The 15,006-nt window shown below is 44.8% G+C and overlaps 1 protein-coding gene across 1 annotated transcript in view; it reads right to left on the bottom strand.

The window, feature by feature from the left end:
• Nucleotides 1-2,181: 2,181 nt before the first annotated feature.
• The window catches only part of LOC143775147 (uncharacterized), a 39,162-nt gene continuing 26,337 nt past the window's right edge, over nt 2,182-15,006 (bottom strand). The window contains exons 5-6 of the mRNA XM_077262991.1: nt 2,873-2,903; nt 2,182-2,343 (exon numbers count right to left, since the gene is read on the bottom strand). Coding sequence (XP_077119106.1) covers nt 2,265-2,343; nt 2,873-2,903 — 110 coding nt within the window. The 3' untranslated portion in view covers nt 2,182-2,264. The remainder of the gene's footprint in view (nt 2,344-2,872; nt 2,904-15,006) is intronic.

Genomic DNA, 15,006 nt, shown 5'->3' with positions numbered 1-15,006 from the left:
AAGCGATGAGTGAGCTCGCTGTGATGGAGAGTTTGTAACGCTTATATCTTTTTTGCTTTCTGAACTCCTTTGTGTTAATTTATGATCACAATTAACTCTGAAAAAGACAGATACATAAAAAGTTAAACGCCTGCTACAATTAGCTCACTGATGGATTTTCAGTTAACTCATTCCGCAGCCTGCAGTGTGGAAAAAGCCTGTAAAAGCCAAACGGTGCTATGTTTTTAATGCAACCCAATTGCAAAACTAAATTATAGCCCAAAAAGCAAAGATTAAAGTAATATAAAGGAGTCCACATCCTAGAATATTTGTACATTTTTGCTCCATCCAGTTAATGGGGCCCCCCATGCAAAAATATAATAATAAATATAGGGCAGTGTATGACTCAAGAAGTCCCTATTTTTTGGTGAAGAGGTCTGCTTACTAACTTGTAGTTTACTTGCTTTCTTAAGGTGATCTAAAAGTTTCTTTTTATTTAGTCTTTTAGATTTTTTTCGTTTCCAGCTCCGGCTAATCTTTATTGTCTATATAAAAGCTCCTGCACGCCACCATACTTTACACTGCAGCTCTACCTGCTCTGACAAGCTTCTATTTCTAAGCCCAAGCTCATCGCCAACTTACATGCCAGCACACGCACGACTAGTTCTTAAAATCACAGTGATAAATTAACTTCCTAAACGGCAGTTAAAATTGTAATTAACCCTTTAATGGTAAAACAATAAATTAATAAATGTTATAAACAAAATAAAACAGGAAATGTGATGAGAAAAAGGAAGTAGTAGGAGCCATTATATCATTTACACAAAGACCAATAATTATCTATTATATCACCTTCCATTTTCTTTCTCTAGTCACATCCAAAGCTGAATCCAGAATTCTGTTGGTTTTGTGACCACAGAGAGCAATGCACTGATGTTGGGGTGGAGCAGTGATGTAGTTAGTGGTTCCAGCATTGTTACATGTTTTATTTTTTATTTTAATTCCTTTTTTTCTATATAACTATTACTATAATCCTAACCCTTCCCCAAATCCTAACCCTAGCCCTAATGTTAGCCCTAACACCGACCCTAGCCCCAATTCCTTAGCCCTAACTGTAGCCCTAACCCTAGCCCTAACATTAGCCATAACCTTAGCCAAAACCTTATCCCTAACCTTAGCCCTAACACTAGAATCAATCCTAGCCCCAATCCCCTGTCCCTAACACTAGCACCAACCTATCCCTAGCCCTAACCCTTGCCCCAACTGTAGCCCTAGCATTAGCCCTAAAACTAGCATCAACCCTATCTCTAACCCCAACCCTAACCCTAGCCCTCTCATTAGCCATAACCCTCGCCACAACCCTAAACCCCGGCCCTAGTCTGAATGCTAGCAACAACCCTAACCCTAACACTAGCACCAACCTGATCCCTAGCCCTAACACTAGCACTAACCCTAGCACTAACCCTAGCCCCTATCCTAACCCTAGCCCTAGCATTAGCCCTAACCCTAGTCCCAACAATAACTCTAGCATTAGCCCTAAGTATAGCCCTAACCCTAGCCCTAAAACTAGAACCAAACCTAGCCCCAACATACTAGCCCTAACACTAGGACCAACCTTAGCGTCAACCACCTAGCCATAACAGTAGCACCAACTCTATCCCTAACCTCATCCGTATCATTAGCCCTAACCCTAGCAACAACCCTAACCCCAACCCTATCCTTAACACTAGCACCAACCCTATTCCTAACCCTAGCCCTAACATTAGCACTAACCCTAGCCCCAACCCTTACCCCAACGTATCCCTAGCCATAACCCTACGTTTCAGCAGAAGACACTTTTGGGGGTCAGAGCTCCCTTGTTCCTTTCATAAAATGACACAAAAGAGGAGATTTAAAGAGAAGCTGCGGAGCCTTGATGCCCTAATAAGAAGCAGTGCTTGCTGCTGGGTCATTTGATAGCATGGGCAAGGAAGGGCCAAAATTTCCCACCATCACAAAATTTGGTGTCCCTGCCCGACCTCCGCCCCCATGCTACCTCACTTGTTTCACCTTAAAGGAACGTGATTGTTGTGGTTTCTTTGGACTGAGAAACATTATAGTAGTTTCTACATTTTTAGGTGTCAAGTTTACCAGTTTACAGCAATAACTCTATGATCAATGATATTCTAGGATTATAAAGTGTTTTTTTTTTTTTTTCGGGGGGGGGGGGGGGGCACAATTAGCACTTCCAGAAAAAGAGATTTTTTTTCCTTTTCCGAGATTGTACCGAGTAATGGCAAATGTTATTAATCCATGATATAAAAGTTTTCCCCCGTCTGATTGACAGGACTGCTTAAATTATTCAACTCTGCCGCTTGTCCAGTCCTATAATTAGAAGAAAAAAACATTAAATATTTTTTAATAAAAAAATTATATTAAATGTACAGTTATACTTACAGAAAAGGAAAGAAAATGTCAAGTTTACACACAAAAAATGTATATATAGGAAAAAACTTATATAGAGACATTAGTGGAAAGGAAAATGGACTGTAGCACTCAATGCCAGGTAGCTGCGTCTAAAGCAAGTAATGGATGTGACATTTTGCAAAGATTATTTGAGGGAAATAGAGAAGAAATAAGAAAGTAAAATACCCCAATTATTGTCTATGGGGCTGCCGAATATAGAGAATCCCATAATCATAGCTACTCAAAAGACGGGCACCTTAAAGCCCCAATTTTAAGATCGTTGATAGTCTAAGAGATCAGTAAGTTGCCATTATTGGGTGGACGTCATAATAAATGAGAAGAACACCATGGGGCGCCATACTACCTATATAGCAGCAATATATGATTACTAAAGTGAGGGCAAACAGACAAAAACAACCCCTTTGGTATTACGTATTCTTCTACTTACATAATAGAAGCTTTCCTTTTTTTGAATTTATCTAAAAAACATTAAAAAATAATTAAATAAAAATAATTAAAAAAAAACCTGAAATACGAGACAAAGCCTATGGACAAGAGTGGCGCTGTGTTTTTTTTAAAAAACAAATCAGACTTTTTTAGATTTCTGTGACTCTCAGTTTAGTGGAAAGACACTGGGCATTGGACACTAACGATCTGACATATGGCACCTCTAGTTAAAAAGGTTGTATGGGTTACACAGACCCTTTTTTAGTAAAACATAACCGTCGTTATAATTTTTATTGCATAATTCAATAGCACATGTGAAAATAAGGAATTTTGTAACATATCACATCAGAGAAATCTGCACATTTATCCTCCTGTATGGATCTTTGACTCTCAATTTGTTGGTAAAATCTGTAAAATCTGTATTTAGCAAAGACAGATTTTTCCATTGCTGAGATAGGAGATCACAATTGGTGCTTATAAGGTTCTATGGAAGAGGGAGGAGCTAGAGTCAGACACAGACATTCTAGGGAGGAGCTAGAAGCACAGACATTCTAGGGAGGAGCTAGTGGCAGACACAGACATTCTAGGGGGGAGCTAGTGGCAGACACAGACATTCTAGGGAGGAGCTAGAGGTAGATACAGACATTCTAGGGAGGAGCCAGAGGCAGACACATTCTAGGGAGGAGCTAGAGGCAGACAGACATTCTAGGGAGGAGCTAGAGGTAGACACAGACATTCTAGGGAGGAGCTAGAGGTAGACACAGACATTGTAGGGAGGAGATAGAGGCAGACACAGACATTCTAGGGAGGAGCTAGAGGTAGACACAGACATTCTAGGGAGGAGCTAGAGGCAGACACAGACATTCTAGGGAGGAGCTAGAGGCAGACACAGACATTTTAGGGAGGAGCTAGAGGAAGGCACAGACATTCTAGGGAGGAGCTAAAGGCAGACACAGACATTCTAGGGAGGAGCTAGAAGCACAGACATTCTAGGCAGGAGCTAGAGGCAGACACAGACATTCTAGGGAGGAGCTAGAAGCACAGACATTATAGGGAGGAGCTAGAGGCAGAGACAGACATTCTAAGGAGGAGCTAGAGGCAGACACAGACATTCTAGGGAGGAGCCAGAGGCAGAGACAGACATTCTAAGGAGGAGCTAGTAGCAGACACAGACATTCTAGGGAGGAGCCAGAGGAAGACACAGACATTCTAGGGAGGAGCTAGAGGTAGACACAGATATTCTAGGGAGGAGCTAAAGGCAGACACAGATATCCTAGAGAGGAGCTGGAGGCAGACAGACATTCTAGGGAGGAGCGAGAGGCAGACACAGATATTCTAGAGAGGAGCTAGAAGCAGACACAGACATTTTAGGAAGGAGGTAGAGGCAGACACAGACATTCTAGGAAGGAGCTAGAGGCAGACACAGACATTCTAGGGAGGAGCTAGAGGCACACAGACATTCTAGGGAGGAGCAAGAGACAGACACAGACATTCTAGGGAGGAGCTAGAGGCAGACACAGGCATTCTAGGGAGGAGCTAGAGGCACACATACATTCTAGGGAGGAGCAAGAGACAGACACAGACATTCTAGGGAGGAGCTAGAGGCAAAAACAGACATTCTAGGGTGGAGCTAGAGGCAGACACACATTCTAGGGAGGAGCTAGAGGCAGACACAGGCATTCTAGGGAGGAGCTAGAGGCACACAGACATTCTAGGGAGGAGCAAGAGACAGACACAGACATTCTAGGGAGGAGCTAGAGGCAAAAACAGACATTCTAGGGAGGAGCTAGAGGTAGATAGATGTTGTGAAATATACTTTTTGGCTCCCTCTTGTGGTCACTAGCGGTATGGCACTTGGATATTCTTTCCCCAGGTTGGTAGTCACCTGGTTCATTAGACCCTGGGTGTTCCTATTTAAACTTCCTGGATTCTTAGTCCATTGCCTGGCATTAATGTAATCAGTCCTTGTCTGGTTGCTCCTGTCTACTGGTCCTGATTCTTGCAAGATAAGCTAAGTCCTGCTTTCTTATTTTTGTTCATTTGTATTGTTCTGTTTTTTGTCCAGCTTGTTCATAATGTGATTCCTGATTTTGCTGGAAGCTCTTAGGGGGCTGATATTCTCCCCCCACACCGTTAGTCAGTGCGGGGGCTCTTGGATATTCAGCGTGGATATTTTTGTAGGGTTTTTCGCTGACCGCATAAGTCCGCTTTCTATATTTCTGCTATTATATAGTGGGCCTCTCTTTGCTGAATCTAGTTCATACTTACGTTTGTCCTTTCTTCTTACCTCACCGTTATTATTTGTTGGGGGCGTGTCTTTACTTTGGGATACCTTTCTCTTGAGGCAAGTGAGGTCTGATTTTCTCTGAAAGGGTTAGTTAGTTCTCCGGCTGGCGCGAGACGTCTAGAACCAAAGTAGGTACGTTCCCTGGCTGCTATTAGTTGTGGGTTAGGATCAGGTATGCGGTCAGCTCAGTTACCACCTCCCTATGAGCTGGTTTTTTATGTTTACAGACTTTGCTGAAAACCCTGAGATCCTCTACCATTGGGATCATAACAGAATGCCAGGCCGAGTGAATAGTTAATGCATTGCAGAAGTGGGATTAAAAGAAAAGAAGTTCTGAGTTTTTTTTTTTTTTTTCTTCCTCCCCTTTATCTCTAAGTGGCTTGAAGCTCTGCTGCAGACATGAATGTTCAGACTCTGATTACTAGTGTGGATCAGCTTGCTGCACGTGTGCAGGGCATTCAGGATTTTGTTTTTAGCAGTCCTATGTCAGAGCCTAAGATACCTATTCCTGAGCTGTTCTCTGGAGATCGATTTAAATTTAGGAATTTTAGGAATAATTGTAAATTGTTTCTATCTTTGAGATCTCGTTCGTCTGGAGACTCAGCTCAGCAAGTTAAAATTGTTATCTCCTTCTTGCGGGGCGACCCTCAGGATTGGGCTTTCTCATTGGCGCCAGGAGATCCGGCATTGGCAAATATTGATGCGTTTTTTCTGGCGCTCGGATTGCTTTATGAGGAGCCCAATCTTGAGATTCAGGCAGAGAAAGCTTTGCAGGCTATCTCTCAGGGCCAGGATGAAGCTGAAGTGTATTGCCAAAAATTTCGGAAATGGTCCGTGCTTACTCAGTGGAATGAGTGCGCTCTGGCCGCAAATTTCAGAAATGGCGTTTCTGAAGCCATTAAGAATGTGATGGTGGGCTTCCCCATTCCTACAAGTCTGAATGATTCTATGACGCTGGCCATTCAGATTGATCGGCGTTTGCGGGAGCGCAAATCCGCTAATCCTCTGGCGGTGTTGTCTGAACAGACACCGGACTTAATGCAATGTGATAGAATTCAGACTAGAACTGAACGGCAAAATCATAGACGTCAGAATGGGTTGTGTTTTTACTGTGGTGATTCTACACATGTTATATCAGCATGCTCTAAACGCCTAACAAAGTTTGTTAGTCCTGTCGCCATTGGTAACTTGCAGCCTAAATTTATTTTGTCTGTGACGTTAATTTGTTCATTGTCTTTCTACCCTGTTATGGCGTTTGTGGATTCAGGTGCTGCCCTGAGTCTTATGGACTTGTCGTTTGCCAAGCGCTGTGGTTTTGTCCTGGAGCCTTTAGAAAATCCTATTCCTCTTAGAGGAATTGATGCTACGCCATTGGCGGAGAATAAACCACAGTATTGGACACAAGTGACCATGTGCATGACTCCTGAACATCGGGAGGTGATTCGTTTTCTTGTTCTGCATAAGATGCATGATTTGGTCGTTTTGGGTCTGCCATGGTTACAGGCCAATAATCCAGTTTTGGATTGGAGGGCTATGTCAGTGTCAAGTTGGGGTTGTCAGGGAATTCATTGTGATTCCCCGTCGGTGTCTATTGCTTCCTCCACTCCTTCAGAAGTTCCTGAGTATTTGTTTGACTATCAGGATGTATTCAGTGAGTCCAGGTCCAGTGCTCTTCCTCCTCATAGGGACTGTGACTGCGCTATAGATTTGATTCCTGGTAGTAAGTTTCCTAAGGGACGATTATTTAATCTGTCGGTACCTGAGCATGCCGCGATGCGTTCTTATATAAAGGAGTCTTTGGAGAAAGGACATATTCGTCCATCCTCTTCCCCTCTTGGTGCGGGATTCTTTTTTGTGGCCAAGAAAGACGGGTCTTTGAGACCTTGTATAGACTATCGGCTTCTGAATAAAATCACGGTTAAATTTCAATATCCTTTGCCACTATTGTCGGACTTGTTTGCTCGGATTAAGGGTGCCTGTTGGTTCACCAAGATAGATCTTCGTGGTGCGTATAACCTTGTGCTCATTAAGCAGGGAGATGAATGGAAAACTGCATTTAATACGCCCGAAGGTCATTTTGAGTACTTGGTGATGCCTTCTGGGCTCTCTAATGCCCCTTCAGTGTTTCAGTCCTTTATGCATGACATCTTCCGGAAGTATCTAGATAAATTTGTGATTGTTTATCTGGATGACATTTTAGTTTTTTCTGATGATTGGGATTCTCATGTAAAGCAGGTCAGGATGGTGTTTCAGGTTTTGCGCGATAATGCTTTGTTTGTGAAGGGCTCAAAGTGTCTCTTTGGAGTGCAGAAGGTTTCCTTTTTGGGTTTTATTTTTTCCCCTTCTGCTGTGGAGATGGACCCAGTCAAGGTCCGAGCTATTCATGATTGGACTCAACCCACGTCTGTTAAGAGTCTTCAGAAGTTTTTGGGTTTTGCTAATTTCTACCGTCGTTTTATTGCTAACTTTTCTAGCGTTGTTAAACCTCTGACGGATATGACCAAGAAAGGTTCTGATGTTGCTAATTGGGCTCCTGCGGCCGTGGAGGCCTTCCGGGAGCTGAAGCGCCGGTTTACTTCGGCGCCTGTTTTGTGCCAGCCTGATGTCTCACTTCCCTTTCAGGTTGAAGTAGACGCTTCTGAGATTGGTGCAGGGGCTGTTTTGTCGCAGAGATGCTCTGGTTGCTCTGTGATGAGATCATGTGCTTTCTTTTCCAGGAAGTTTTCGCCTGCTGAGCGGAACTATGATGTTGGTAATCGGGAGTTGTTGGCCATGAAGTGGGCATTTGAGGAGTGGCGTCATTGGCTCGAGGGAGCTAAGCATCGTGTGGTGGTCTTGACTGATCACAAGAATCTGATGTATCTCGAGTCTGCTAAACGCCTGAACCCTAGACAGGCTCGTTGGTCATTGTTTTTCTCCCGTTTTGACTTTGTGGTCTCATACCTGCCTGGTTCGAAAAATGTGAAGGCTAGGGTTGAGCGAAACGGGTCGATCATTTTCAAAAGTCGCCGACTTTTGGCTAAGTCGGCGTCTCATGAAACCCGATCTGACCCCTGTGCTTGTCGGCCATGCGGTACGCGACTTTCGCGCCAAAGTCGCGTTTCAATGACGCGAAAAGCGCCATTTCTCAGCCAATGAAGGTGAACGCAGAGTGTGGGCAGCGTGATGACATAGATCCTGGTCCCCACCATCTTAGAGAAGGGCATTGCAGTGATTGGCTTGCTGTCTGCGGCGTCACAGGGGCTATAAAGGGGCGTTCCCGCCGACCGCCATCTCACTGCTGCTGATCTGAGCTTAGGGAGAGGTTGCTGCCGCTTCGTCAGAAGCAGGGATAGCGTTAGGCAGGGTCCACTAACCACCAAACCGCTTGTGCTGTAGCGATTTCCACTGTCCAACACCACCTTCGGTGTGCAGGAACAGTGGAAGCTATTTTTTTTTTTTTTTTCCTCAGCGCTGTAGCTCATTGGGCTGCCCTAGAAGGCTCCGTGATAGCTGTATTGCTGTGTGTACGCCACTGTGGAAACCAACTGCTTTTTTCAAAGCACATATCCTCTTGTTCCTTTCTGCACAGCTATCTTTTTTGTTTGTCCACACTTTTTATTTAATTTGTGCATCAGTCCACTCCTATTGCTGCCTGCCATACCTGGCTTAGATTACTGCAGGGAGATAGTAATTGTAGGACAGTCCCTGGTTTTTTTTTTTTTTTTTGTGGGAGATTAAGATTGGCATTTCTGCTACAGTGCCATCCCTGTGTGTGCCATCTCTCACTGAGTGGGCCATAGAAAGCCTATTTATTTTTTCCGTGATTTGTGTTCTAAATTCTACCTCAACACAAAAACACTACATCAATCAGTGGTAGAAAAATATTGGCCTCAGTCAGGGCTTGTGTGCCACTGCTGTGTGTGCTATCTCTCATTCAGTGGGCTATAGAAAGCCTATTTATTTATTTATTTTTTTCTTATTATTTGGTTTCTAAAGTCTCCCTGAAAAAAAAAAAATAAATAAAAAAACAGTGGGAGAGTAATATTGCCCTTTCAGCTTGTGTGCCAGTCTTGACTCCTGGGTGTGCCACCTCTCTCTCATTCAGTGGGCCATAGAAAGGCTATTTATTTTTTTGGTTTTTTTAATATTATTTGGTTTCTAAAGTCTCCCTGAAAATAAAAGAAAAAAAACTTAAAAAAACAGTGGGAGAGTAATATTGCCCTTTCAGCTTGTGCGCCAGTCTTGACTCCTGGGTGTGCCACCTCTCTCTCTCTAATTGTGGGCCATAGAAAGCCTTTTTTTTTTGGGTTTTTTTAATATTATTTGGTTTCTAAAGTCTCCCTGAAAAAAAAAAAAAAAACATAAAAAAACAGTGGGAGAGTAATATTGCCCTTTCAGCTTGTGTGCCAGTCTTGACTCCTGGGTGTGCCACCTCTCTCTCTCATTCAGTGGGCCATAGAAAGCCTATTTTTTTTGGGGGGGGGGTTTAATATTATTTGGTTTCTAAAGTCTCCCTGAAAAAAAAAAAAACATAAAAAAACAGTGGGAGAGTAATATTGCCCTTTCAGCTTGTGCGCCAGTCTTGACTCCTGGGTGTGCCACCTCTCTCTCTCTAATTGTGGGCCATAGAAAGCCTTTTTTTTTTTGTTTTTTTTAATATTATTTGGTTTCTAAAGTCTCCCTGAAAAAAAAACAAACATAAAAAAACAGTGGGAGAGTAATATTGCCCTTTCAGCTTGTGTGCCAGTCTTGACTCCTGGGTGTGCCACCTCTCTCATTCAGTGGGCCATAGAAAGCCTATTTATTTATTTTTTTAAATATTATTTGGTTTCTAAAGTCTCCCTGAAAAAAAAAAAACATAAAAAAACAGTGGGAGAGTAATATTGCCCTTTCAGCTTGTGTGCCAGTCTTGACTCCTGGGTGTGCCACCTCTCTCTCTCATTCAGTGGGCCATAGAAAGCCTATTTTTTTGGGGCGGGGTTTTAATATTATTTGGTTTCTAAAGTCTCCCTGAAAAAAAAAAAACATAAAAAAACAGTGGGAGAGTAATATTGCCCTTTCAGCTTGTGCGCCAGTCTTGACTCCTGGGTGTGCCACCTCTCTCTCTCTAATTGTGGGCCATAGAAAGCCTTTTTTTTTTGGTTTTTTTAATATTATTTGGTTTCTAAAGTCTCCCTGAAAAAAAAAAAAACATAAAAAAACAGTGGGAGAGTAATATTGCCCTTTCAGCTTGTGTGCCAGTCTTGACTCCTGGGTGTGCCACCTCTCTCATTCAGTGGGCCATAGAAAGCCTATTTATTTTTTTAAAAAAATATTATTTGGTTTCTAAAGTCTCCCTGAGAAAAAAATAAAAATAAATTAGGTGAGAGATTAATATTGACATTAGTGCTTGAGTGACAGTCCTGCGTGTGTGTCATCTCTGTGATTTTGTGCCACAGAAAACAGAGTGTGTAACATTGTGCCTGATTTTCCTTGTGGTCTCACCAACCTGTTAAGGGATATTGAAATCATACTGAAGTTATAGCTCACCGTGTAAGTTGTTTGACAGCAACAAATAAAGTTACTTTGGTTAAGATTTTAAAACAATGAGGAAGTCTGGTGCAAGAGGTCGTCGTGGGCGTTCATTGTCAGCTGGTAATGATGGTAGTGGTAGTGGAGCATCAGGTGGTCGTGGGGATAAAAATATTCCACCTAAGTCTGGAGCTGTGGAGCCAGTTTCGTCGTCAGGCTACACAAGGCCTCGAACGCTCTCTTTTCTGGGAGTAGGAAAACCGCTTTTAAAGGCGGAGCAGCAACAGCAAGTTTTGGCTTACATTGCAGACTCAGCCTCTAGCTCTTTTGCCTCCTCTTCCGAAACTGTTAAATGTAAAAGCAGCGCGTCGCTTGTGGATGTTCACGGTCAGGGACAAGTCGCTTCCTTGTCCTCCTCAGCAAAAACTACAACAAGAGAGAAGGATGCAGCAGGCGACACAACGGGTCACTCCATGGAGCTCTTTACACATACCGTCCCTGGCTTAGAAAGTGAAACATTTAACAGGCCATGCCCATTACAAGTAGATTCTGACATGGAGTGCACTGATGCACAGCCACAGCCAGAGTACTATGCTGCTCCTTTGACTCAGACCACCACATTGCCCTCTCAGGGTACAGATCCACAATCAGACCCTGATGAGACTATGTTGCCCCGCCACGAACGCTATACCACCGACCGACACAGTGACACAGACGAAGTTGCACACGAGCTCGAAGAGGAGGTAATAGATGACCCAGTTATTGACCCCGATTGGCAGCCATTGGGGGAACAGGGTGCAGGCGGCAGTAGTTCAGAAGCGGAGGTGGAGGAGGGGCCGCAGCAGGCATCAACATCGCAACAGGTTCCATCTGCCGGGCCCGTATCTGGCCCAAAACGCGTGTCAAAGCCAAAACCTGTTGGAGGACAGCGTGGCCATCCGGTTAAAGCTCAGTCTGCAATCCCTGAAAAGGGATCCGAGTCTAGGAAGAGTGCAGTCTGGCATTTTTTTAAACAACATCCAACTGATCAGCGCAAAGTCATCTGTCAAAAATGTTCAACTAGCTTAAGCAGAGGTCAGAATCTGAAAAGTCTAAATACTAGTTGCATGCATAGACACTTAACCACCATGCATTTTCAAGCCTGGACTAACTACCAAACGTCCCTTAAGGTTGTAGCACCCTCGGCCAATGAAGCTAGTCAGCAACGCAACATCCCTTCCGTCACTGTAAGGCCACCATTTTCCGCACCACCGGCAGTATCTGTGCAGGTTTCTTTGCCAGCCAAAAGCAGTCAGGGTCAGGGAACCACCAGTTTTGTAGGAGGAAATATTGCATCTAGGGCACCGGCGGAAACAATACCGTCTCCAACCGTCTCTCAGTCTGCCATGTACACCGGCACACCCGAAAGTTCCACGATCTCCAGCTCTCCAGTCCAGCTCACCCTACATGAGACTCTGGTTAGAAAAAGGAAGTACTTATCCTCGCATCCGCGTACACAGGGTTTTAACGCCCACATAGCTAGACTAATCTCGTTAGAGATGATGCCCTACCGGTTAGTTGAAAGCGAAGCTTTCAAAGCCCTGATGGAGTACGCTGAACCACGATACGAGCTACCCAGTCGACACTTTTTTTCCAGAAAAGCCATCCCAGCCCTGCACCAGCATGTTAAACAGCGCATCGTCCATGCACTCAGGCAATCTGTGAGTACAAAGGTGCACCTGACTACAGATGCATGGACCAGTAGGCATGGCCAGGGACGTTATGTGTCCATCACGGCACACTGGGTGAATGTGGTGGATGCAGGGTCCACAGGCGACATCAATTTAGGGACAGTTGTGCCTAGCCCACGGTCTAGGAAACACTTGGCTGTAGGCGTTCGCACCCCCTCCTCCTCCTCCTCCTCCTCCTCGTCCTCCTGCAGAAGCTACAGCTCTTCCACAGAACGCAGTCTGCCAACCACTCCATCGGCAGATGACACTGTTGCACACCAGTTGTCCCATTATGGGCCAGCTACTGCCAAGCGTCAGCAGGCTGTATTGGCTATGAAGTGTTTGGGCGACAACAGACACACCGCGGAAGTTCTGTCCGAGTTCTTGCAACAAGAAACGCAGTCGTGGCTGGGCACAGTAGATCTTGAGGCAGGCAAGGTAGTGAGTGATAACGGAAGGAATTTCATGGCTGCCATCTCCCTTTCCCAACTGAAACACATTCCTTGCCTGGCTCACACCTTAAACCTGGTGGTGCAGTGCTTATTGAAAACTTATCCTGGGTTCTCCGACCTGCTCCTCAAAGTGCGTGCACTTTGCTCACATATCCGACGTTCGCCTGTACACGCCAGCCATATGCAGACCTATCAGCGGTCTTTGAACCTTCCCCAGCATCGCCTAATCATAGACGTTGCAACAAGGTGGAACTCAACACTGCACATGCTTCAGAGACTGTGCGAACAGAGGCGTGCTGTTATTTATTTGTGGGAGGATACACGGGCAGGCAGTAGGATGGCAGACATGGAGTTGTCAGGTGTGCAGTGGTCTAAGATACAAGACATGTGTCAAGTCCTTCAGTGTTTTGAGGAATGCACACGGCTGGTTAGTGCAGACAACGCCGTAATAAGCATGAGCATCCCCCTAATGCGTCTGCTGATGCAAAGTTTGACGCACATAAAGGAGCAGGCGTCTGCACCAGAGGAAGAGGAAAGCCTTGATGACAGTCAGCCATTGTCTGGTCAGGGCAGTGTACAGGACGAGGTAGCGGGCGAAGAGGAGGTGGAGGACGAGGAGTATGATGGGGATGAGTATATTTTTAATGCCGAACCTTTCCCGGGGGCCCAGGAAATTGGTTGCGTGTCACGGCCGGGTTCTGGTTTTTTGAGGGACACAAGTGACGTAGATTTGCCTGCAACTGCCCCTCAACCAATCACAACCGGAGATTTGACAACTGGAACTTTGGCCCACATGGCGGATTATGCCTTACGTATCCTAAAAAGGGACACACGCATTACGAAAATGATGAACGATGACGATTACTGGTTGGCCTGCCTCCTTGATCCACGCTATAAAGGCAAATTGCAAAATATTATGCCACATGAGAACTTGGAACTAATATTAGCAACCAAACAATCAACTCTTGTTGACCGTTTGCTTCAGGCATTCCCAGCACACAGCGCACGTGATCGTTCTCACACGAGCTCCAGGGGGCAGCAGACTAGGAGTGTTAGGGGTGCACACATCAGAAGTGGCGTTGGACAGAGGGGTTTTCTGACCAGGTTGTGGAGTGATTTTGCTATGACCGCAGACAGGACAGGTACTGCTGCATCAATTGAAAGTGACAGGAGACAACATTTGTCCAGTATGGTTACTAACTATTTTTCATCCCTTATCGATGTTCTCCCTCAACCGTCATTCCCATTTGATTACTGGGCCTCCAAATTAGACACCTGGCCAGAATTGGCAGAATATGCATTGCAGGAGCTTGCTTGCCCGGCAGCAAGTGTCCTATCAGAAAGAGTATTCAGTGCTGCAGGATCAATATTAACCGAAAAAAGGACTCGTCTGGCTACCCAAAATGTTGACGATCTAACATTCATTAAAATGAACCACAACTGGATTTCGAAATCTTTTGCCCCACCTTGCCCGGCCGACACCTAGCTTTCCTATGAAAAGCTCTTGCCTGTGAATTACTTTTCTAATGTCTAATTTGCTGCAGCTGATTGTACAGCATACGACATGTTTACACCTCCCTAAATGGCAAAACTTCCCACACGGGGCCGTGGTATCGCGACTTGGCGCAAGCACCCGTGAGACTGCTGTTTGTCTGAAGAGGTGGGTGTGCTCGCTTTTGGTTGACGGCATTGCTACTGGGTCCCTCATAGTACAATGTAGTGTCTCTGGCGGTGGTGGTGCGCACCCAACGTCAGACACACCGTTGTAACATGAGAGGCCCTGGGGCGGTCCCGCCGGCCTCAAGAGAGTTCCCCCCTACCCCAGCTCAAAATGTGCTCTACCACGTGCAAAATTATGTCGCACAGCTCCACCAATCTTTAGTCTATTCGCTGACATCATTCAATGTCTGGCACTGACAATACAAATTTGTAGACATCTATGATGCAACTTAAAGTAGTCTGTGTCTGTGTCCTATATTGGCACCATTAAATAGTTACTGCCAAATTACTATGTCAGAAACTCAGTAGATGAGCCCACCCCTGTACCTAAGTATGCCACCTTTTTTTTTGTTTTGGTTGTTTTGCGAGACATTAACATCTATTTATATTTTGGGAGTACTGGGACAGACACTCCTTGCACTACTCCTCCACTCACCACCAAGCTGCCTGTGTATCCATGTAACCGCTGTAAAGC

This window comes from Ranitomeya variabilis, chromosome 5 (genome assembly GCF_051348905.1).
Source record: "Ranitomeya variabilis isolate aRanVar5 chromosome 5, aRanVar5.hap1, whole genome shotgun sequence".
NCBI classification, from domain to species: domain Eukaryota; kingdom Metazoa; phylum Chordata; class Amphibia; order Anura; family Dendrobatidae; genus Ranitomeya; species Ranitomeya variabilis.
Note: the sequence above shows the minus strand (reverse complement) of the source record. Positions and strands in the feature narration are given on the sequence as shown.